The sequence below is a fragment of the Argentina silus genome (genome assembly GCF_951799395.1).
Source record: "Argentina silus genome assembly, chromosome: Y".
NCBI classification, from domain to species: domain Eukaryota; kingdom Metazoa; phylum Chordata; class Actinopteri; order Argentiniformes; family Argentinidae; genus Argentina; species Argentina silus.
The window spans coordinates 10,196,803-10,222,745 of NC_139654.1; the positions used below are offsets into that span (position 1 = coordinate 10,196,803).

A 25,943-nucleotide genomic window follows, 5' to 3' on the forward strand; every position below is an offset into this window, starting at 1 on the left:
TGAAAGCATATATCTATTTACAATGTAACTAACAGTTTGATGTCAGAGTAAAAAGTAACAGAACGATTTACGATTGATTCATGTTGAAATGGGATAAAGAGGTTTGATAAGTTGAACTAGAAGTACTAATGTGTATGACCATGTCTAAGGAGTTATAATGGTTTAATATGTCTTGATGATTTCAGTAACAAAAGATATAACATCAAATATAACCAGCAAAACATACTATGTACGACTAATGAATCCAATAAAGATATACTGAATGACTAATGATGTAATGGCAAATATAACTATTCAAGTGTAAACTAACGAAATGACACCCAATGTAACTAACCAAATGACTTATGGTTGATTTATGTTGAAATGTGTTTAACCTGCTTCATGATTTAACTGATGAAACTAATCTGTTTAACCATGTGTAACGAGTAAAGTTGAAATGTAATGGTTTGATAAGGGAAAGAGAGAAAGGGGAATTTGACAACGTCAAGATGGCTTAGGATGGGTCCAATATGTACTGTGGGAAACTTTCCAAATAGGGGAAGTGATGCTCAGAGGATGGCTCCAGGAGGAGCTCAAATGGGGGGGGCAGAGTATAAAATGGGATGTCAGGTGCATCTCAACGGGCATTTTCCAAAAGACTCCAAAGAGGACGGATCCAAAAGAGACCAGGGGGTCTAGCCCGATCGCGGTATCCACGACCAATCCTCTATCCACGATCAGGGTATCCACGAAGTCCTCTCTGGAGAGAATTTAGACTTGGAAGCCCCCAGCCTGGATTGCTGTTGGTATCGGAGTAGGCTCCCTTTTCGCTGCCTGGATTCAGTTGAAAGGATTGCTGGAGGTTGAGTGATGGCTTCACTTGTACTGGGAAGTGTGGGTCGTCGAAGTCCCTCTGCTGAGGGCACGGTGCTACTCCGGAGAAATCAGCTGGGCTGATAGAGGAATCGAGAGTATTTCGGCTGTGGCCGCTGTCGATGCTGGATGGAGCCCCTCTAAATTTATACTAAATTAGACAGATTAGGGACAGATAGGGTAAGATTTAATTTCTTTTATTCCTTTTATTTACTTTAATTTATTTTATTCCTTTTATTTCGTTTCATTACTTTAATATCTTTTATTCCTTTTATTTACTTTAATTTTGTTAACTTCTTTACTCCTTTTATTTACTTTTATTACTTTATTGCTACCTTGGTTTGCCATCAGAATAGGATTAGGGGTGTCGGTAGGCCTCTCCCCAGAAGCATTATGTGACTGAGTATCAATAGGGTTAAAAGGATATGGTTACTCCTGTTCTATCATGATCCAGTCCAGACCTACAACATCCTTACTCCAGTGCTTTGCCAATTTAGCCATTTCAAATGATAAGCTACACTGCTCAAAAAAATGAAGGGAACACTTAAGGGACACATCAGATCTTGATGAACGAATTATTCAAGTTGAAAATCTTTACAATGTACATTGTATAATTTGTTGAGAACAAAATGACGTAATAACGGTCAATGGAAAGCAAAATCATCAATCCATTGAGGGCTGGATTCAAAATCACACCGAAAATCAAAGTAAAACATTCAAATCACAGGCTGATCCAACTTGTGTGAATTTTATCACAACTCATGATCTGATTCAGTCGTGTGTATGGCCCCCCGGTGCCTGTACGCACTCCCGACAACATCTGGGCATGCTCCTGATGAGTCGGCGGATGGTGTCCTGGGGGATCTCCTCCCAGACCTGGATTAGGGCATCAGTGAGCTCCTGGACAGTCTGTGGCGGTACTTGGTGGCGTCGGATGCACCGATACATAACGTCCCATAGGTGCTCAATTGGATTTAGGTCAGGGGAACGAGAGGGCCATTCAATGGTATCAATGCCTTCTTCATCCAGGAACTGCCTACACACTCTGGCCACATGAGGCCGGGCATTGTCCTGCACTAGGAGGAACCCAGGGCCCACTGCACCAGCGTAAGGTCTGACAATGGGTCTGAGGATCTCATCCCGGTACCTAACAGCAGTCAGGGTACCGTTGGCTATGACATGGAGGTCTGTGCGACCCTCCAAGGATATGCCTCCCCAGACCATCACTGACCCACCGCCAAACCGGTCATGCTGGATGATGTTGCATTACATTCACCACGGCGTCTCCAGACTCTTTCACGCCTGTCACATGTGCTCAGTGTGAACCTGCTCTCATCTGTGAAGAAAACAGGATGCCAATGGCGGACCTGCCAATTCTGGTGTTCTCTCGCGAATGCCAATCGAGCTGCACGGTGCTGGGTAGTGAGCACAGGTCCCACTAGAGGACGTCGGGCCCTCATGCCACCCTCATGGATTCTGTTTCTGACAGTTTGGTCAGACACATGCACACCAGTAGCTTGCTGGAGGTCATTTTGTAGGGCTCTGGCAGTGCTCCTCCTGTTCCTTCTCGCACAAAGGAGCAGATACCGGTCCTGCTGTTGTGTTGATGCCCTTCTACGACCCTGTCCAGCTCTCCTCGTGTAACGGCCGGTCTCCTGGTATCTCCTCCATGCTCTTGAGACTGTGCTGGGAGACACAGCAAACCTTCTTGCGACCGCACGTATGGATGTGCCCATCCTGGAGGAGCTGGACTACCTGTGCAACCTGAGTGGGCTGCAGGTACCGCCTCATGCTACCAGTAGTGACAAGGACACTAGCAGAACACAAAACTAGAGAAGAATCAGTCAGGAAGGTTAAGGAGAGAGCAATTGTCTGTGGCCACCACATGCAAAACCATTACCTTTTTGGGGGTTGTCTTGCTTTTGCCTCTCCAGTGCACCTGTTGTCACTTTCATTTGCACCAAAGCAGGTGAAATTGATTCACAATCACTTGTGCTTCCTAAATGGGCAGATTGATATCCCTGAAGTTTAACTGACTTGGTGTTACACTGTGACGATTAATTTTTTATTTTTTTTGAGCAGTGTATATAACTTTACATCTGGTGGAGCTAAGCCTCCTCTATCCCTCGATGATACATCTTCTTTATATTAATTCTGTTTTTTTTCTCATCCCATAGAAATTCTTTAGATAACCCGTGATATTGCACTGGTCTGGAATATTCACAGGTCACATCGCAGAGATATAATTGAATTGTAGGACCACCACCATTTTAATCTCCCCAGAGAGAACATTTTATTTTCTCCTATTTTTCTAAATTGGTCTTAATCTTAAGTAGTAATGGATCCAAATGTAGTCCCATCACCTCTTCCAAATTTGGGCTCAGTTTAACACCAAGATATTTCATCCCAGTAGGGATCCATTTGAAGTTAAATGGTGTGACATTACTGGAGTGGCATATGGCATTGCTTTTGACATACTACAATTCATTTTAGAACCTGACAGAGTAGAGTATGATTCAATGCAGGTAAGTAATTGTGGTAGAGATTGAAGAGGATCGGTAACCAGGAGGAGTATATCATCTGCAAACATAAGCAACTTGTGCTCTTTCCCCCCTCCCTGAACACTCGCAATTCCTGACTCTGCTCTAATTACTGTTGCAAGAGGCTCTAGGACTATGGTGAAGAGGAGCGGTGAAAGCGAACAACCCAGTCTAGTTCCTCTAAAGAGCCTGAAGAACGGGGACATAATTCCATTTGTTAGTACTAGACTTGTTAGTATTAGTCTACAAAAAGCTAGGTCCAAAACCACATTTTCCAAGTGTTTTTAACAGGAAAAGGGAGCTACAGGACCGTGGCCAGGGTTATGTCGGCGAGGCTCCGTTGCACACCTGTTGCAAATGAAGCCTCGTTGACTAGATGCTTAAGATGTGTGTGCCTCTGCTTTTTCAGTAGGTGGGCTGGGAACGTCGAGAGGGAGATACGGAAACTGGAAAGTTGCCGAGTGGTTTTGGGAGAGGCTGGAAAGCCTGAACACGAACTTTGAACGTGATTGAATTTATGAATAAACGGGACTATTCCCTTCAGCGAACACTGCGTCTGCCTCTGTGTACAACGGACCTTGTTACATTGGCGCCCAACTTAGGACCAGAGGCATGGAGACGCTAGCTACGACGATTTCAAGGATGGCGCTGATACTGGAACAGCAGGCCATCCTACAGCAGAACCAGCAGACCGCGGTGGGAGAGATGACAGCGGCGAGGGCTGAGGGCCGTGCCCTCCTCCGGGACCTCGCCGGGGCCATCGGGGCGGCGCCGGCGACCGGGGCGGCACGAGGTCCCCCCAAGATCCATCTCCAGAAAATGGGGGACCTGGACGACCCGGAGGCGTTCCTGGCGGTGTTTGAGGGGACGGCGAGGATCTCGGGGTGGCCGGACGGCGAGTGGGCATACCATCTGCTGCCCCTCCTGTCAGGGGAGGCGCAGCTCGCGGCCCACAGCCTACCAGCGGCCGCCCAGCGAGACTACCCGTCCCTGGCCCGGGCCTCACACCAGAGGAACACCGACGATGGAGGAGGGGAGCCGGCCCTTCGCCTACGCCCAGCGGCTGCGGGACAGCGCATGGCGGCGGCTGGACCCAAGTCACAGCTCGGCGGAGCAGGTCGGGGACCGGGTAGTATTGGAACAATTTCTCAGGGGGCTCCCGGCCCGAACCGCCGCCTGGGTCCAGTACCACCGACCCCAGGATCTCGCGGCCGCCGTAGGACTAGCAGAGGACCATCTCTCCCTCCCACCGCGGGATCTACGACGCCCGCCCCGAGGACGAGATGGCAGGGGCGCACACATCCGGAGCCAGCCCTGACCCCACAGGCAGCACCCTGAGCGACAGGGGGGGTGTGTTGGCGATGCGGACGGCCGGGCCATGTGCAGGCCGAGTGCCCGGAGATGGAGGTGGGGCAGGTCGTCCGCATCGGCGACATACCGGGCCCTCCCCCCGGACCAGGAGCGGCGTATCGTGTTCCGGTAAGGATACAGCATGATACGCACCAGGCGTTCTTGGATTCGGGCTGCATGCAGTCCATGATCCAGGAGCGCCTGGTTCGACCGGGGGCATTGTTGAAGGCGTCGAGGGTGTTGGTGAAGTGTGTGCATGGGGACATTCACGAATATCCTGTGGTCGCTATCGAAATTCATTATGAGGGAAAAAAACATAGTGTACAGGCGGCGGTTAGCCCACGCCTCACGCATCCCCTGATTCTAGGTGTAGATTGGGAGGGGTTTCCTCAAGCGGTAAAGAGGGCTACCGGGGTGCGTGCACGACAGAGAGGGAGGTGTGAGGCGTGTAATGTGCTCTGTGCTGAGGCGGCGCCTCGTGACACTGCCGGGGAGCCCTCAACCCGAGATTTCCCCACCGAACTATCCGCTGCTAGGCGACTTCCCCCTCGAGCAGTCTCGTGACGAGACCCTACGATTGGCCTATGACCAAGTGATAGCAATTGATAGTACTTTGGTACGGCCAGACACAGTGCACGCCCACCCCTATTTTGCGATTATCAGCGACAGGTTATACAGAGTAAGTCGTGACTCACATTGGTTCCCCGTAGCCGCCGGGAAATGGTCTTCCAGGCGGCTCATTTCAACCCCATGGCGGGCCATTTAGGGTATGATAAGACACTAAACCGTATAATGGCTCGATTTTATTGGCCGGGAATTCGGGCAGAGGTGCGTAGGTGGTGCGCTTCTATTCCCTTCAGCGAACACTGCGTCTGCCTCTGTGTACAACGGACCTTGTTACACTGGTGCTATAGTGTCAATGGTAGTCTTTAGCTTATTATTAAAATTGTTGACTAAATTAATGTTATTAATATGATTTAATAAAGACATTTTCAGCAACTTCAGAGGTAAGATAACGTTTCCTAACAACCTGCTCAGTAACAAAGCTAAGTGATGATATGAATGCAGAGAAAAAAAATACAGTAGTGGTCTGAGATTGCCAAGTCAATTACAGAGGATACATCAATCCTGAGACCATAATTAGATCCAACGTATGACTGCAGCTGTGAGTCGGCCCATTAACATGTTGAATAAAATCCATAGAGCTCAACACATTCAGGAACTCTTTAGCGGCTTTAGAGACGGCCGCACCTCTGTCACCTATGACCATAATGTTGTCATAATTGGTACTGACAATAGACAACATTTCAGTGAAGTCATCTGAAAAGATAGGACACTGTTTGGGGGGTCTATATATTGTTATAACAAGCACAAGGGGTTGCGATTTTAACAGTATAATACAATAAAATCACCAATATGGATATTTCTACAAGTTTCAAGTTTATTTGTTACGTCTCATACACGAGTGCAGGGAGTAAAATTCTTGGGCTCGGTTCCTTGACAGTGCAGCATACAGAATACAAATAATACAAAGACGCAGTAGAACACAAAATAACAATAAAATAAGCAAAAAGCTGCATTGTCGTTCAGGAGCCCGAAGCACGGCAGCCATACTCGGCGCCATCTTGGACTAACACAGTTTAGGGCGTCAGCAAATATATAGGCAGTCCCACCACCTTTTTTACCATGCCTTGTAGAATGCTCAAAACTATAGCATGGAGGGGACGTCTCAATAAGAACAGCAGGTCCATCGCTATTTAACCAGGTTTCTGTTAAAAACATGCAGTCAATTTCATGTTCAGATATGAGTTTGTTAATAACAAAAGTCTTATTGGTTTGTGATCGAACATTGAGAAGTGCCATATCCATTTTTCCCTGTCCAGTCTTTCTTAGTGCAGGATGTGGAACATTAAATGGGATGGAGATCAGAATACTTGCAGTTATACCATGAGTAGCACAGTTTAACTGATGTTTAGTGGATCTCACATGTTGCCAGTTGTGATTGTTAACTGGGATGAAATTCGATTGAAAACAGACTGCCTGACTGGCAGAATTTAGGGAGTATTTGTTTAGTAGTCCAGGCCCATTGTAGTGACCATGACAGACTGCAGTAACCATACAAGGTAACTGATCACCATTGACTTTGTTCTATTGGCATGGGTGATGTGATTACCTTGTGGGGGCATGGACTTTCTCAGTCAACTATGACAGTGTGTAGGATGGCAAAGTCCATGTTTGCAGAGAGAAAATGTACACCAGTGCAGTTGGGATGGAGTCCATCTTTCTTATAGTATTCACTACGGTTCCATAAGAGGTCGAAATTGTCAATGAAGTGGATTCCAAGGGTTGCGCACTCTGCCTTGAGACAGTTGTGGAGAGAGAGAAGCCTGGTGAAGCGGCCGTAGCCACGTCGAAGAGTTGGAATTGGACCAGAAATCAGGATCCTTTTACCTGTGGACGGGAGTGTAGCCAGGAGATGTCTGAAATCCCTCTTTAACATCTCAGACTGCTGTTTCCTGCTGTCATTTGACCCAACGTGCGTAATGAGCCTGGTGCACTCCGGGTGGTGTTGTAGCGCTGTGGGTAGCTGTACCAGGATGTCTGACACACAGGTTCCAGGAAAACAGTAGGTGTGGCCCCCCCCTCACCCTAATATCCCTCACGATGGAACTCCCAAGGTAAATGGTCGATGGGGGAGGGTGGTCTGGCTGAGATGAACCAGGTGGATTGCGAGATCTGTAGGACCTGCTGGACTGAGGATGCCGGGATCTGGTTGTGCATGGGCTGGATGTAGACGCAGCTGGAGCAACAGACACAGGGACAGTAGACACCGGGGCAGGAGCAGGAACAACAGGGGCTGTAGTAGTGAGGCTGGGCTAATACATTTCGGATTGAGTGAGTGGTGAAGCCTGTTCTCCAGTCTGAGGAAGTTAGCTGAATCTTGTTCTAGTCAAAGTGCTGTTGAGTTGTTGTGGCTATCCTGCCTTAAGCTCTGATAAGTAGTTTTTATTGAAAGCCATCTGTCAATAGCTGTGAAGTGCTGTCAATCTCCAGTGGGAGGGCCTAAACACCTATCCTGCCAGGTATTTATAACTCCTGCTCACCCTGGACCAGGACTAATACATTTGGGATTGAGCAGGTTCTTTGGTTTAGCCCCCAGGCCAGGGATCTTCCAGGGGGACTGGTGGAGCTTTCACTATTTCTGTCTTTCCGATGGTGGTTGCGTCAACCCAGGGGAGAGTGATGTCATTTTCAACCAGCCTGGATGTTGCTAAGGCAACCATTGAGTCAATGTGCTGCTCATCTTCCTTGATCTGGTGCAGGGTTGAAATTCACCCCTCCAGTTCAGCGATCCTCTGACTCAGGTGGAGGCAGCTGTTGCATCCGGGTGGAGAGGTGAGCAGAGGCATGGTACAAACTTGTTTCCAAGCCACGTATACGCAGCAAGCCAGAGCCCGACTACAGACTTGAAACCAGCCAGCACTCTGACCCACAGTCAGAAAACACTTTCAAAACACAATTCTCGTCAGCAGAGCAAACAGCAATGAAAGAGCGGAGTGCAACACAGTGAAGGCTGAATTACCAGTGAAGGCCAGGGAGAAAAGTATTTTAGAGGGAAGGAATTGGAGAGCAGGCTGGCAGACAAGCAGGGGGGAAAGCAGGCGAACGCTTCACCGGGCCGTATGAGATTAAAGAGAGCGGGTAATCCAAGGGTTGCAAGTAGGGAGGGGCTGTTCCCTTTGCCGCCCGGTTGGCGAGCACCAGGGTCTTGAATCTGATGCGAGCTGCTACCGGGAGCCAGTGAAGGGTGCGGAGGAGGGGAGTGACATGGGAGAATTTGGGGAGATTGAACAGCGTTCTGGATGAGCTGCAGAGGCCTGAGGGTGGAGGCGGGGAGACCGGCCAAGAGTGCGTTGCAGTCGTCAAGGCGAGAGATCACAAGTGTTTGGACCAAATGTTGTGCTGCTTCTCTGGTGAGGAATGGACGTATCCTTCTGATGTTGGAGAGGAAGAATCTACAGGAGCGTGCTGTCGCTGTGATGTTCGCCACACAGGATAAGTGGTTGTCAAGGATCACCCCAAGGTTCTTGGCTGTATGGGAGGAGGTCACAGTAGAGTTCTCTACTGTGATGGAAAAGTCTTGGAGAGGGCAGGCTTTCCCCGGGAGGAAGAGCAGTTCAGTCTTGTTAAGGTTGAGCTTGAAGTGGTGGGCTGACATCCAAGCAGTCTGCAAGGCACGCAGAGACACGTGATGCCACCTGTGAGTCAGGTGGGAGGAAAGAGAAAAAGAGTTGAGTGTCATCTGTGTAGCTGTGGTAGGAGAAACCATGTGAGGAAATTACCGAGCCAAGAGATTTGGTATAGAGAGAGAACACTAAGGGCCCTAGGACAGAGCCCTGGGGGACCCCAGTGGTGAGGGCTCGTGTAGAGGACAGCGATCCTCTCCACGTCACCTGGTAAGAGTGATCAGCCAGGTAGGATGTAAACCAGGAGGGTGCAGAGCCAGAGATGCCCAATTCTGAAAGGGTGGAGAGAAGGATCGGGTGGTTTACTGTATCAAATGGAGCGGACAGGTCCAGAAGAATGAGAAAAGAGGAGAGGGAGGAAGCTCGAGCAGAGTGGAGGGCCTCCGTGACAGCAAGGAGAGCAGTCTCAGTAGAGTGCCCAGCCTTAAAGCCGGATTGGTGAGGGTCAAGGAGGTTGTTCTGAAGGAGGTAGTTAGACAGCACGTTCAAGGGTTTTAGATAGGAAGGAGAGAAGGGATACCGGTCTGTAGTTATGGACAGCAGACGGGTCAAGAGTTGGTTTCTTGAGAAGAGGCTAGACTCTGGCTGTCTTGAAGGCAGCTGGGACAGATCCTGTGGATAGAGAGGAATTGATTAAGGTGGTAAGGAATGGAAGGAGGTGATTGGAGAAAGGGGGAGGGGATAGGATCGAGGGGGCAAGTGGTTGCCCGCTTGGATGTGACCAGTTTTAGAACATCATCAGGGAAGAAGGGGGGGGGGGGGGAATCTGATAAACCAGAGACCGGGTGTAGTGCAGTGGGTTTGGGAGGAGAGGTAGCAGTGTTGGTGAGAGGTAGAGGGAAAGAGCTGCTAATGTCATCAACCTTCTTTTCAAAATAGGTGACAGTCATCCGCAGACAGGGAGGAGGGAGGAGGTGGGTTGAGGACTGAGAAAAATGTGGAGAACAGTTTCCTTGGGTCAGAGGCAGAGGATTGAATTTTGGAATGGTAGTAAGAAGCTTTAGCAGCTGATGCAGGTGAGGTGTAGTTGAGGAGGAGAGAGAGATAAGGGTCCAGGTCATCACAGAGGCCAGTTTCTCTCCATGTCCTCTCAGCTGCCCGAAGCCCTATTCCACAAGCTTGCAGGGTTTCAGACAGCCAGGGAGCGTGTGGAGACGATTGTGCTGGCCTTGAGGTCTGTGGACAGAGAGAGTCAAAGGAAAGAGAGGACAGGAGGGTGGAGGAGGCTGCATCAGTGGATAGAAGGGAGAAGGATTCAACAGAGGGTAGGGCAGATAAGACAGAGGAAGAGAGAGTGGTGAGTGAGAGGGTGCGCAGGTTGCGATGAGAGGATACAGTGTGGGTCGAGACTAATTGGGAGGGGGAGGATTTGAGAGGAAGGGAGAAGGACACAAAATGATGATCAGAAACCGGAAGAGGGGTAACAGTAAGGTTGGAGGTATGGAAGGATCTGGTGAAGACAAGGTCGAGCTGATTGCCCGCCTTATGAGTCGGAGGAGAGTGGGACAGGGTAAGGCCGAAGGAGGAGAGACGGTCAAGTGCTCCAGACGAGTGAAGCTTCTCCAACTGGATGTTGAAGTCACCCAGTAGTGTGCCGTCCTCAGGGAAGAAGCTGAGAAGGATGAGGACATCCATCTCATCTAAGAAGTGGCCAAGCTGACTTGGTGGATGATAGAAGTTTGACAGGGGAGGTGACAGAAACAGCATAGAATTCGAAGGTATTAGATAGATTCCAGCGAGAGGCAGGGAGCTGCAATCTAATTCAAGATTCTTTATTTGTCACGTGCATACAAGTATACAGTGAAATGCAAAAGTGACAGTGCCACAGAGTAGTGCAACAATAAGTTTTAAAATAGAATAAAATAAAATAGAAGTACGAAAAAATATAAACAGTATAAACAATATAAACAGTATAAGCAGTATAAACAGCGATGAAGCAATGTTCGCAACGGAATGGCAATATACAATGGCAATGACAGGTTGACAGTACAGATAATTACAGTGGAGGATGAGTCTGCAATGGATGATTGTGTGTGCATATGTGTTATGATGTCAATGAGTGTGTGAGTGACTTGAGGGGGGCACTGGTGGGGTCATCGTTGATGATCCTGATGGCATGGGGGAAGAAACTCAGTCTTAGTCTCTCCGTTCTTGCTGCATGACAGCGAAGGCGTTTGCCTGACTGCAGCAGCTGGAACAGTCCGTTTTTCGGGTGGTGAGGGTCCTTCATTATCCTTATCCTTTGTCTTGGAGACATTCAGGATGAGGCTATTCTCCTGACACCAGAGTGACAGGTCCGCCACCTCGTCAAGGTAGGCTTCCTCATTGTTATCTGAGATCAGCCCCACCACAACTGTGTCGTCCGCAAACTTGATGATGGAGTTGTCGCTGGACTTAGCCACACAGTCGTGGGTGTAGAGAGTAGAGGAGGGGGCTAAGGATGCAGCCCTGGGGGGACCCTGTGCTCAGGATGAGTATGCTGGAGGTGTGTCTACCCACCCTGACCACCTGTGGCCTGGCCGTCAGGAAGTCCAGGATCCAGGCACACAGGGGAATGTTCAGTCCTAAACCAATCATATTTTCAGCCAGTCTGGTGGGGACTATGGTATTGAACGCTGAGCTGTAGTCTATAAACAGCATTCTCACATAGCCCCCCTTCTGACTGTCAAGGTGAGAGAGAGTGGTGTGGAGGACCTGGGAGACTGCATCGTCCGTGGATCTGTTTGGTCTGTTTGCGAACTGCAGTGGGTCCAAGGTCGGAGGGAGGGAGGAGCAGATGTATTCCTTAATCAGCCTCTCAAAGCACTTCATGACCACTGAGGTTAGAGCCACGGGTCTGTAGTTATTCAAGCAGGCTGGGGAGGTGATCTTGGGCACAGGGACGATGGAGGATCTTTTAAAACAGGTGGGAACTACTGAATTAGCCAGTGAGAGGTTGAATATGGTAGTGAACACAGGAGCTAGCTGGTTAGCACAGGTCTTAAGTACTCTCCCAGGTATGCCATCCGGGCCAGCAGCTTTCCTTGTATTCACCTTCAGCAGAGCCCTCCTCACGTCGTGTTCCGTCACGGAGAGTGCTTGCTCTGCCCCAGCGTGTGACCTCCCATCAGCCGCGCTAGCCAGCACTCTGACGTTGTTGTTGTTGTTAGCCGGCGCGCGAGCGGTGGTGTTGCCAGCCTCAAACCGTGCATAAAAAGAGTTCAGGTCTTCGGCTAGGGAGGCATCTGCACTTCCGGTTGAGGGGGGTGTGTTCCGGTAGTCCGTAATAAACTGTAGTCCTCGCCATAGGCCCCTGGTGTCGTTGTTCTCCATCTGCGCCTGCATTCTGTCTGCATATCTCCTCTTGGCGGCTTTCACCGCCCTCCGCAGTTTGTAGGACTCCGCTTTATACTCCTCCATGCTGCCGGATGCCAGGCCGGAGTTGTAAGCAGCGGTGCGGGCTCTCAGAGCGGTGCGGATGGAACTGTCGACCCAGGGTTTCTGGTTGGGGTAGATCTTTCCTGTTCTTGTTGGTACAATGTTATCGGCTAATGTTGAGATGAAGTCCAAGACAGTCACTGTAAACTCGCTGACATCGCTGGAACTTGATTGAAACATATCCCAGTCGACGTCACTCAGCGCGTCTTGTAACACGGCCTCTGATTGGTCGGACCACCGCTTTCCCTCTCTCTTCACGACCGCTACCTGTTGGATCCTCTGTTTGAAAACAGGCATCAACAAAGTGGCGGAGTGGTCTGATTTCCCAAAGGGAGGGCCGGAAACAGCTTTGTACCCATTCTTAAACTGAGTATAACAGTGGTCCAAAGTTCTATCTCCCCTGGTGGCACACGTGATGTGTTGGCGGAAGTTAGGCATAACTTTTTTAAGGTTAGCCCTGTTGAAATCACCCGTTACTACCATCGCCGCCTAGGAGTGGCACCCAGTGTGGTCTTCTGCTGCTGTAGCCCATCTGCTTCAAGGTTCGACGTGTTGTGTGTTCAGAGATGGTCTTCTGCATACCTTGGTTGTAACGAGTGGTTATTTGAGCCTTTATTTGGCCTTTTTATCATCTCAAACCAGTCTGGCCATTCTCCTCTGACCTCTGGCATCAACAAGGCATTTTCGCCCAGAGAACTGCCGCTCACTGGATATTTTCTCTTTTCTCTGTAAACCCTAGCGATGGTTGTGCGTGAAAATGCCAGTAGATCAGCAGTTTCTAAAATACTCAGACCAGCCCGTCTGGCGTCAACAACCGTGCCACGTTCAAAGTCACTTAAATAACCTTTCTTCCCCATTCTGATGCTCGGTTTGAACTTCAGCAGGTCGTCTTGACCATGTCTACATGCCTAAATGCATTGAGTTGCTGCCATGTGATTGGCTGATTAGATATTTGCGTTACCGAGCAGTTGAACAGGTGTACCTAATAAAGTGGCCGGTGAGTGTATATCAAGTATAACTCAAAGGCCTTCTTAAAAATGCCAACACTTACATGAATGGTAAATGATACATACATCACATTTTTAGTCGATTCAGGAGCAACAAACTCAGTGATCAAATTAAGTGCATTCCCCACTCCACCCAAACTCAGTGGTAGATATGCACACTCTGTAAAAGAACATTACACAACTCCACTGACATGTCAGGACACAGCTCAGGGTCACTTTAAACACTCATTTCTACTATCACACTGTTGTCCCATTCATCTTATGGGAAGAGAGCTGATGTGTAGATTAGGGATCACCCTTGTTTCCACACCTGAAGGGGTAGTTGTGACCAGAACAAACGGTAACCACACACTAGACTGCCACACTTTCGTACAACACAGCCACGACTCACTGCTGTATGTGTATGAATGGAAGCTTGGTAGGACAGGAAATGACACGCGAGTGCAGCAAGCAAAAACATTTACACAAGAGAAGGACACACAGTACATGCAACCAGAAGACTTAAACTGCAACTGTTAAGTTGTATGTATTGGAATAACCATAGATGTGCAATTTCTGTCAAGCTCCCAGAAAAGAAACAGGGTAATGTGAATTCAACATCACCATCTCTCTCTCATGCACACTACCCGGAGTATCCTGCACCGTTCCATGTACCTGGCTCTCACCCACATGTGTCACTTGCCAAACACGAAAAGGATGACTGGGAGGATCTGGGTCCATGAGTAAGACAATGTGTTCAGGACTCATGTAAGTGGAAAAATACAGCAAATGCAAAAGTCAAATGGAACCATGACTTGAAGGTTTTCAAACAAAGTGTTTGTTCTATAGTGCATGCAAATAGAACTGTAGAACTGGTACCAGAGAGCTCAGATGTGTTTCAACAGGTAAAAAGTGACGTCACAACCAAACCAGATCTAAACCCATCAAACTTGCCGGCCCTCAAGGAAGTTCCAAATTCCCTATGGGCACAGGGCAAACATGATAAATGGAAAAAGGGGGCATTGAAGGCCTAATAAAAAATGCAGAACCAGTAGTGATTATTCCCAAATCAGACTACAGACCATGTCAGAAACAATATCCGCTTAGGAAAGACGCAATTGACGGTATTACACCTGTCTTCAACTCTTTGTTGACTCTTTGTTGATTGTTCCCTGCAAAGCCTCACCAGTCAGAACTCCAATCTTTCCTGTAAAGAAAACAGGGTCAACCTGATGAATGGAGATTTGTACAAGACCTACAAGCAGTAAATGAAGCTGTCCAGCAGAGGGCACCAAATGTGCCAAACCCTTATACCATCCTCTCACAGGTACCTCCTAAGAGTAAATGGTTCTCCGTGGTAGATTTGGCAAATGCATTTTTCAGCATACCCGTCCATCCGGACAGCCAGTTTTGGTTTGCTTTTACATTTAATGAACAAACTTACACATTCACACGTTTGTGCCAAGGCTATTGTGAGTCTCCAACAATCTACAATGAATGTTTAAAAGACAGCTTGTCAACACTCACTCTATCGCCAGGAAGTGCACTCCTACAATACGTTGATGACCTGATGATTTGTAGTCCAACACAGGAACAATGTGAGGCTGACACTGTTAAACTATTAAAACACTTCGCAGCGGAAGGTCATAAGGCTAGCATATCAAAATTACAGTTTGTCAAAGAAATGGTTGTTTTCCGAGGTCATGTGATCACAGCAGAGGGCAAATCCCTCTCCCCTAAAAGAGTTCAAGCAATCCAAGACATTCCGAAACCACAAACTAAGAAACAGGTTGTCGTTCTTACATATGTGCTCTTATTGCAGAGCATTCATTCCCCACTATTCTGTTATCGAGGCACCACTCAATGCTATGATCCACGGTAAAGGCCTAACAGCTAGTAGCAGAATTGTTTGGACTTCTGAAGCTGAGCAATCATTTAACGACTTGAAACTGACCTTACAGACGACTCCCACACTGGGACTACCTAATTCTGACAGACCATTCACACAGACTGTGGACGAAAGGAGAGGTTGTATGACATCTGTGCTCCTACAGGAACATGGTGGGAGACTTAGGCCAGTGGCTTATTTCTCAGCCAAACTTGACCCCGTGGCAGCTGGACTCCCTGCATGCTTAAGGGCAGTGGCAGCTGCAGAAAAAGCTGTGATGGCTTCAAGGGATATATTCTGATCTAACCCTTTTTGTCCCACATGCTGTGTCTATGATCTTGCTTGAACAGAAAACATCCCATCTCTCGGCAGCACGTTGGCTGAGATACACAACGACCTTACTAGACATGCCTAACATTTCAGTGAAAAGGTGTACTGTTCTTAACCCTGCTACTCTTCTCCCAACAGAAGACGACGGCGAACCACATAACTGTGTTGCTTCCATTTCACAGATCTGTTCCCCAAGGACAGACCTTAGGGAAACGCCCATCTAGACCTGTTTGTGGACGGATCTGCATCACGTGACCCAGACACAGGCATCAATAGAGTTGGGTATGCTGTGGTAACATCAGATGACACATTAAAATCTGACTCCTTACCATCAAACCTCTCAGCGCAAGCTGCAGAACTAATTGCGCTCACAGAAGCATGTAAATTGGCTGAAAACAAAACTGTCAACATCTATACAGACAGTAGATACGCATTTGGCGTAGTACACGATTTTGGCGCCCTGTGGAAACATAGACAGTTCTTACCTTCCACAGGGAAACCCATAGCTCATCACAAACTTGTGTCTGCTCTCCTCGATGCTGTTCTGCTTCCCTTATCAATTGCTGTGGTCAAATGTGAAGCTCACACATGGAACACTGATGAAGTGTCATTGGGTAACGCTCATGCTGACAAACAAGCAAAGGCTGCAGCCCAAAAACCATATGATGACTCTTCTTTCTCTCTCCTAAATGACAGCACACCTGCCACACCCTTCCTTGACTTACAGGAAATCCAGAGGAAGGCTCTACCAGACGAAAAGTCCACCTGGAGGAAGAATGGCTGTGTGGTAACAGAGGGTGTCTGGTATGGTCCTGACAACAAACCATGTCTGCCTAAGTATATGTTTCCCCAGTTTGCTAAATTGACACATGGTCAAGACCACGTGTCAAAAGGGGGGATGTTAGCATCCATTAATCAACACTGGTACACAAAAGGGTTTGCAATATTCTCACAAAAATGATGTGAAGCATGTATAATTTGTGCAGCTCACAATCCTGGCAGAGGGGTTTCCACCCCGCAAGCAGCACACTCTCCTCCAGACAGACCATTTGACCATCTCCAAATGGACTTCATTGAACTCACCCCAAGCGAAAGTAAAAAGTATTGTTTGGTAATGTGTGACATGTTCTCAAAATGGACAGAGGCCTTCCCAACAAGTAAAGCTGATGCAGCAGCAGTTGCCAAGGCTCTGATAAAAGAGGTCATACCAAGATGGGGTATTCCAACAAAAATGTCTCGTGATAACAGCTCACATTTCGTGAATGCAACATTAAGGGAGATAGGAACATACTTTGGCATTGATATGAGACAACACTGTGCGTATCACCCTGCCAGTGGCGGAACACTTGAAAGACAGAACGGAATCTTGAAAAACAAATTGGCAAAATGTTGTGCTGAGACAGGATTAACCTGGATGAAGGCACTCCCAATTGTGCTCCTCCAAATGAGAGCACGAGTCAGACCAAAATATGGGCTAAGCCCATTTGAAATTCTATTTGGGAGACCAATAGAAACAGGCATTGGACCCACGCCAGAGACAGCTCCCATCCACAGACCAATGTGAAGATGAAATGTTAAGATACTGTGCTAACCTCTCTTCTACCCTTAGAGACATTCACAAGCAGGTAGGAGACGACCTACCCAGATCAGCTGAGGGTCCACTCCATGACCTCAAGCCAGGTGATCACGTGATGGTGAAAGACTTCAGACGAAAGAATTGGGCTACACGTCGTTGGCAAGGACCATTCCAAGTGCTCCTGACCACCCACACCGCAGTAAAAGTTGCAGAGAGAGCTACGTGGATCCATTGCAACCACTGCAGACGAATCAAGACGACACCAGACCAGAATAACTCAAGCCAACAGGACAGGGAGACAATCGGTCGTGCCCTGGTCCCAACAAGTGGAGTGCCAATCCACCAACCGTAGGGAACTCCCTGCAGCAACAAAGGACAGTCTAGATCATCAAAAACCCTGAATACCAACATGAAGCGACAACAACAAAGACCATGGCATCCATTCAGACAGCCAGGTTTTTGTGGTGCCAGGGGCACCATTCTTTTCCTACTATTAATGACGTGTGATAGTGGGACCTATATTGTGCCTCCTAGAGCATAGAACTGACGTAAATGGTAGTGATGCTAATGATGAACAAAACCGCTCGACACTCCCCTCCACGGTCAGCCCAACAGCAGGTCCAGAAGCCCACAAAACAATTAGATCTCGGCAAAGTGTTTTAAATACATGTCCGATCAGACTCAGAATCTGTGGTATCAAACCATATACATATCAATGAGACGACTAACCAACACAAGTTGTTACGTTTGTACCCAACTACCACATAGCACTGCCTCTTCAATGCCCCTTTTTCCATATCCATTGAATGCCTCAGAGGTAATGCGGGCAATGATAGCCCTGACATTTACCCAGAACCACACAGTAAAAAAATTGACTAACCAATTGAACAGGCTTAATGAGTCTGTACCTAATTTTTCCCACAGCACTGCTAGACTAGTCAACGTGTCCGAGGACCTAACCAATGAGGACGTATACAGGCCAGTGTTTACCACACCACCAGGCATAATGCCTCCAGGCATATGTTTTGAACGAAGTTGTGATAAGACCAGCAAACTTTTGGGACAGTCAAAGTGTAATTTAACAATACAGGTAACATGTGGGATAAAAGCAGACAACGGTTCCACCACCAATTGTAAGAATAACGTAGGAGTCCCGTATCTTGGAAAATTAAATCTAACTCATCATCTGTCTGTCATACAGTGGGCACCAGTTGTTGTACTTACGTCCCCGATGCCACTGACAACATGACCCATGTCGTTGACCACCTAAATGACCTTCTTCACGAGGAGCGCAGTAGAGATAACGATGAGACCCAAGGAGGGAACTTATGGGCCTGGCTAACAGGGGGAGGGTGGGAAGCCGCTCTGGGAAAATATGTACTCCCATATTATCTGTGTTATGCATAGTGTTCCTGGTGTTCTGTTGTGTTGTTCCCTGTTTAAAGGTGATGAGCTCGATGATAAAATCCATGATGGGACAATACATCCAGATACCCCAGCAATATGAACAAATGACCGCATCACCTGACCTTTATCCAGATCTGTATTCCACTCCTGAGTGGATTCCTCCCTACCATGACAATGATGATTACTATGATGACACTGATACAGTATAAATGAACAGTATAAAATGTGATCCCTTTTGCCAACCCCAGTATAAAATGCTTGCTACAACATAGAGTTCCTTCAACTCACAAAAACAGCCAACGCTGAGATAAGTTTTTCTGTTTGTTCGACTATGAAGTGATTGCCGAAAACTGTTTTCCAGAAAGGTAATTATGGATGCAAATGAATAAATTATGTAATATACTTTGAGATCCTTAAAGGATCTAAGGGGGGATTGTAATGGCAAAACATATTTGTACTATTTTGCTTAAGTCATATATGAAATGTATTGACCTCTCTGTGACCCAATGTACTTTGTTATTTTTAATTATGTGATGCGGCCATGCCAGAGGTCAAATTTTTGTGTGAAGGCGTCCACTCTGTCTGCGAGGAGCAAAATATGAGTTTTGCGGCCTTGCAAAGACAGGTTGAGGCCATTCAAGCAGTCAAATATATCGACCAAATAGGACAGAGACGCAAGCCACATAGTGTCATCCAGATGCTTCGCCTGATTTGATTTCTGTCAAAAACCACTTCACCTCCTCTCGCAGCTCATACAACCGCTGTAACACCCGCCCCCTGGAGAGCCAGCGAACTTCAGTGTGCAGAAGCAGCTGTTCGTGCCCTGACCCCATCTCCTGGCAGAGGACCCCAAACAAGCGAGAGTTTAGCGGCCGTGATTTGATGAGATTTATCATTTTCACGGATTGGTTCAGCACAGAGTCAAAGAGAACCGGCATTTTTTTAGCAGCTAGTGCTTCGCGATGGACCATGCAATGTGTCCATTTCACAAGTGGAGCTACTTGCTGAACGCGAGCAGCTAGGCCACGCTCACGGCCCGTCATTGCCCGCGCACCATCCGTGCATAGGCCAACGCATCGGTCCCAAGCCAAACCATTTTCATTGATAAATATATCGAGGACATTGAAGATGGCTTCTCCTGTAGTGTGCGACTGCACCCAGCAATATCAGTGGATTCGTCCAGCTGCAGCGCGTAGTAAGGACTCTTTTTTATGAACTCTATCAGTTGCTCTCTGATATCATTAGACATGTCTGAAATTCTCCTAGCGACTGTGTCATTGGACAGTGGTACTGTACCGAGTTTGGCTGCTGCACTATCTCCTATCCTTATTCTGCACATGTCTTGCGCGGCCGGCAAAATGAGAGTCTCGGCAATTGTATGCGGTTTACCCAGTTTACCTATTCTTTTGGCCACTGCACATACGATGCCTCCAAACACTGTTTAGACACAGTGCTGTGCATTGAAATAGTTGCCTGTTGCTGATGGAGGCCATCAAGCTTTCTTTTAAAATATTCAGCCGGTTTATCCTTAATGCCAGCATGCTTTGTTTCGAGGTGCCTTTTTAGTTTGCAGGGCTTCATGCTGTCGTTTGCCAGCACCTCGGCACACACGACACACTGAGGTCTCAGATCAGCCGTGACTGTAAACCCAAACTGCAGGTATGCTTCATCGTACCTTCAAAGCTTTTTTGCAGCTGGTGGTGCGTCGGTTGCCTTGTTGGTCCTCACAAGAAATCTCTCCATTTTTGTTTGGTTTTGAAATTATTTGGATGTGGATTAGTTGTGTTTTCAATAAAGTTTATGCTATGATGTAACGATGTGTGCGTGTGTGTGTGGCTATGTTGAGAGACTAGTATCGGGGGCTAATCAGTCGGGACTTAACTTAATACAACAGTACACAATAACGATTTTGCAGGCAATGCAGATTTTATTTTAAGACTTAACAATTGTAGTCCTTTGTGAGTGAGTGAGTGGGTGAGTGTGTGTGTGTGTGTGTGTGTGTGTGTCTTAGTCGCGTGGGTCGTATAGTTGTGTTGCAACACGGTGAAAAAGTTGCTAGCTAGTTAGCTAAGTGCACGCCTAGCAGTTAAACATGTTTGGCTAGGGCTGAGATGGGGATAATCTTTAAAAAGACTGTTTGTGGGGTTAGTCTTTAAAAAGACTGTTTGGGTTTTTAAGTATAGGCCTAAGTAAATCGATATCGAGATTGATAACAGATAGACTAGCGAGAGCTGGCACAAGCGAACTTGGCAAGAGACTAGACTAGAGTGAATGGAGCTACGACGCGTGCGGACGCTTATATAGTAGCACTTACGTGACGTCGCGTCACAGGCTCAAAATACTACCCCCTGTATTGGTAGATTTGAAATGAAACTGTGTGGTTGATTTGTTTGTGTGTTATAATAGTCCAACCACTTGCATTTCGACATGGGGGGAATCTGTTGCATCTCCTTTGTAGGTCTACTAATAGCCAGTAAGTCCGTGATTTTTCGAGTTTTTTTTTTTTTTTTTTTTCCCCTCCCATCCTGTAGCCTACTCGCGCGCCCCACCGGTTGAGAACCACTGCTGTAGCCCAATTTAAATTATCTTTGGTCCGTGCGGCGCTGAAAGCTAACCTAGGCTAAATTAGCAGCATTCCTATGAGTCCCGCACCCACATACCTGAACGGATTATACTCAGCATAGAATCAAATTGTGCATCATTGTCCGTCTCCTCATCGTCTACTTCTGCGCCCGCATAAACTCCTCTGCACTCATGTTGTCCTTGAAAGTCATTTTCTGCCCTTTCCAGGTGAAGATCAGCATAGCAGGATACGACAGCGTGTGTCTGATATTCATGTCGTGGAGTTGTTTCTTTCCCACTGTAAACTTCCTCTTCTTTGCTCGGTCGTCAGAATAGTCCGGAAAAAAATGACAGCCGGCGGCCCTCCCACTGTATTCCACCCTTCTCTTTCGCCACTTGAAGTATTTTGTCACGGGCTATAGGTCATAGGAACCGGATTAACACCATTCTTGGGGGTTGGTTGTCATCAGGTAAGGGTACCAATCTGTGGTGGGTCCGCTCGATTTCGAATTCTGGGCTGTCATCAAATCCAAGTCCATCAACAATAACTTTCCCCACACACGACCGTAGTCCCACTCCCGCCTCGCTCTTTTCCTTCAGATTGACCAGTCTCACTGTGTTTCTTCTACTTCTGTTCTCGAGGTCCTCGATACGATTCCACAGTGTTTCCAGCATTGCCGTGTCGTCATTCGCCGGATTATGTGTGGTGTCCTCCACTGTCAAGATCCGACCCTCTGGGTCCTCGATTCTCGATTCTACCGCCACCATTTTTCCCTTCATTTCCGTAGTAGTAGCTTTTATCGCGGAGACATCTGATCCAAACCCCAGCAGCGTTTTATTCATGTTCCCCTTCTGTTGGAATAAATCGTTCATATTCATGGACTTTTCCGGGCTTTTGTCTGCCTGGCTCGAGAGTTCTGAGGTGGACGTGTTGCTAGCTTCTCTGCTGCTGCTAGCCATGGCAGCCTTCTGTGAATACGCGAGTATTGGGTTTGAAAAAGCTTTTGGCGTTTGGCATTCCAAATATGTTACTGCAGTTGATTATTTTGATGTATAAATGTTCCATATATTAAATTATACAAAAAAAACTATATATTTGAAGATTAAATTAAAAGGTATGCTGTCGAATTTCACAAAATATAGACGTGGGTATTACAAACTAGAGTGCTGCCATCTTTCGGCGATCCCACATCGACCGTCAACGACATTATTGTTAAAAACTAAATCAAAAACATTATGATGTTCTTCAGTGAATTCAGCGTTTTAGCTGTATTTTTTGTGCATTTTTACATAAATAAACACAAGTCAGGTTTTGATAATGCAATCCAGCGCCACGCTGTTCAAAATCCTGGGGAGAATCCTGTGTTCCATACACAAGAATAGATCCTACTCTCTGTGCGCACAGGCACACACTCTTGAAGTCTTGTTGAGGCTGTGATTGACATTGCAATCCACTCATGTTAGATCAGTGATTACTTCAAGGAAGCGAGGAAGGAAGAATGCATTTCTAAAGTATCTGAAGAGAGCCCGAATGTCTGAGGAGTAAACAAGGACAGGGCACCAGAATATAAGTCAGACATCTGGATGTGCTTTAAACAGCAACAGGAGTGTTGCTGCTCTGATGGGAATGAGAGGAGGAATGTCATCCTCTGATAGAGAGTGAGCTGTGAATAGAATACAATAGAATATAATAGAATTAACCAACGTTCAGTCATTTTCTAAAGAGTCCTTCCTTTCAGCTGTTATTTGGTGCTATATAAATGAATCTCAATGTCTGGCTCTCTACTAGTACGCCACAGGTACCTATCTATCATAAAGCTTCAGCCTTTTACTGTCCCTCCTCATTTAGAGATGTGGCAATGCTAAGAAGAAGAATGTTTGGAAAAACAGTGGGGGAGTTAACTTGTTGTGGAGGAGTGAACTCGTACCATAGAGTCCCATCTGCTGTAGCTGAAACACTGCTTCACTGGCTTGGATAATGGATGGTGATGGTTCACTGGTCTACAGTAACTCTGCACCTTTCAACCCACACAGGGAGAGAGCTGGTGAGGCAGCCAAAGCAATCAATATGGCACCCCTGTGGCAGGGCACTCAGCATGGCACCACCTCCTCCACATCAAATAGTAGCAACAGTAGCAATTTATTTATTTATGATTTGCACACACACAATAACAAATGAAAGACAAAACAAAAAGAAAAGGCAAATTGTCTGGGGGAGGTTAAGAAACCCGGTCGGGCTTGCCGAGAAGCCTCCCCTAAAAAGTAATAACATAATAAGAAAAAAATAAATTGAAATTTATAACAATATTATTGATAATACCATTTAACAAAACATAGTTATTTTTGGCTAGTCTAAAATATGCAAGTTTGTCAGAACAAAAATGTTAATGAAAATAAAATTAAAAATAATTTAATGAAAATCTAATCTAGTCACTTACTGGGCACTACCTCCACCATACCACCTACTTGGGAGCTACTGTAGGCTGGCACTGGTACCCTGAATACAGCATGGCACCACCTCCTCCACATCTTCTAGCTAGGCTAGTCAACAACTGCAGCACATCACAAGTCTATGCTGGGTGTAGCTCCAGGACGGGATAGCTTTGTGCTACACCTAACAGATGGGGGGGAAATTACATCAGTATGTGGGGAGTGTGGCAGAAACAAGTATATGAAAGTAGAATTCCTCCATTGAGAGAAGGAGAAGAGTGAGTGAGTGAGGGAGAGAGAGACAGGGGGGGGGGGCAATAGTGCTGTACTGTGAAACAGTTTCCTGCAGCAGTACTGACCACAGACAGAAGCTCTCCTCCCCCATCACTGACCTGACCTGCTCCATACTGACCACAGACAGAGGCTCTCCTCCCCCATCACTAGCTGACCTGCTGATCCTGACACTGTGTGGACAGAGCTGTCAGAGGGATCTATACCCAGCCTGGGGGGCGGCTAGACTTGGCTGTGTGTGTGTGTGAGTAAGAGAGAGAAAGAGCGCTGGGCTGGAGGAGGAAGGAGTGAGCTACTTGTGTAATGGAGGTGGTTCGGTGATGAGTTACTTTGCCCTTTCATGGTGCATTTAAGAGCTGTGTTTCTGAAGTAAATAATCCCCTTTCCCAAAAGTGTTATGTATAGCCTATTTTAGTAGCCTGACATTCAGAATTTAACCTGCATTTCAAATGCAAAGGGCTGGCGGGAGCCATCTTTGCTCCATATATTTTATATACATTGCAAAGCTCAATTATTTATGTGGTGACTGCTAACGTCTTCGCCATTGCCCATTTTCGCTCGCAAAAAGGCAAAGTTAGCTGGAAAGCTATTTTTTACGTAGGTGCTGGAAAAAAAACGTGCAGACAGAGTTAGGGGTAGTATATAGTGCCTAGGGAGTAGGGGCTAATGTGGAGGGGACACCTACTGGTCATGTCTGGTGTTGGGGTCTAGGAGGTAGGATCTAAGGGATAGTGCCTAGGGTGTAGGGGCTAATGTGGAGGGGACACCTACTGGTCATGTCTGGTGTTAGGGTCTAGGAGGTAGGGGCTAGAAGGTAGGGGGTAGGAAGTATAAGATGGTAGTTAGGGGCTAGTAAATAAGAGGTAGGGCCTAAGGGATCTTGTGTAGGGGTTGCCACCTACTGGTCATGTTTGGTGTCAAGGTCTAGGATGTACATTAGGGGCTAGGAGGTTGGGGCAAGTGCCTAGGCATAGTGGTTGACACCTACTGGTCATATCGGGTGTCGGGGATGCTGCGGTCCATCCTCAGTTTGTCACTCTCCACCTGGTTGAACTTGTTCCTGGCATAGGGGTCCTGCCCTGGCTGCACCACGGTGGCACCAACATACAGGTCCTGGTCAAAGTCCTGCCACCGCACCTTACCTGGAACACATACACCGAGACACAGAGGATGACGTAGAGATACAAGATACTGTACCACAACAAACAAACAGGTAATCAATCATTTTGCCTCAAAAACACAAAAAGGGGATGGAATAGAATAGAATATAACTTTATCTCTTTATTGAGATTATTCCCTACACAAACACCACCATTGAGGGCTTTCAGACAGTGCGGGCGGACAAGATTCACCGTCAGTGCAGTGTTGCCAACTCCTCAGTAAGGAAAGTAGCTATTGGCTGTCCGAAAAGTCGCTAGAAGTCGCTAAATGACGTCATCGCCTAATTTGCATAATATCTAATTTGCATGTAATTGTAATGGACGCTGTAGGAGAGAGGAATAACGTTGTGGGAGAGACAAAAAGTGAGTAAAAAACACCCTAAATATCTTTAGACAAATGAACTTTCTTCTGTTGATTCTTGTTTTTTTTTTTTTAATTTTGCCATTGAAATCACTTCTCAAAATAACTTCATGACTTTAATGCTTTGTCTTGACCCACATTACATAAAACAATTTTGTCCTGTATTGTTAAATGTTAGAATATCAAATTTAATCAAAATACTGTTATGTGGGGTGGAATTGCTAGCTCTACGTCCAACCCTCCTCCTTTATCCGGGCTTGGGACCGGCAAAGTGACCCAAAAGAGACACTCTGGCAGACTTACTTAGGTTTTTTTTTTTTTTAGTTTTCTTAAGTTTGGTTTAGTTTCCAACCTTATGCTCCACTTAGGAGCCTACAACAAGTCACAGTAAAAACATGAAAAAAAAATTCCATAACTATAACATTATTTTTTTTATTTTTTTTTGTATAGACGGTTTTAACTTGACAACATTACCAATCTAAATGGTAATGTTAGAGACAATAGAAAAAAAACTGTCAATAGCAATGTGAGAAAATGATGGTAACT

The 25,943-nt window shown here is 46.8% G+C and overlaps 1 protein-coding gene across 1 annotated transcript in view; it reads right to left on the reverse strand.

The window, feature by feature from the left end:
* LOC310823983 (polypeptide N-acetylgalactosaminyltransferase 2-like) overlaps positions 1–25,943 on the reverse strand; it is a gene marked incomplete at both ends in the record, with an annotated part of 190,893 nt that overhangs the window by 82,484 nt on the left and 82,466 nt on the right. Inside the window, one exon of the mRNA XM_083696901.1 lies at positions 24,865–25,018. Coding sequence (XP_083553027.1) covers positions 24,865–25,018 — 154 coding nt within the window. The remainder of the gene's footprint in view (positions 1–24,864; positions 25,019–25,943) is intronic.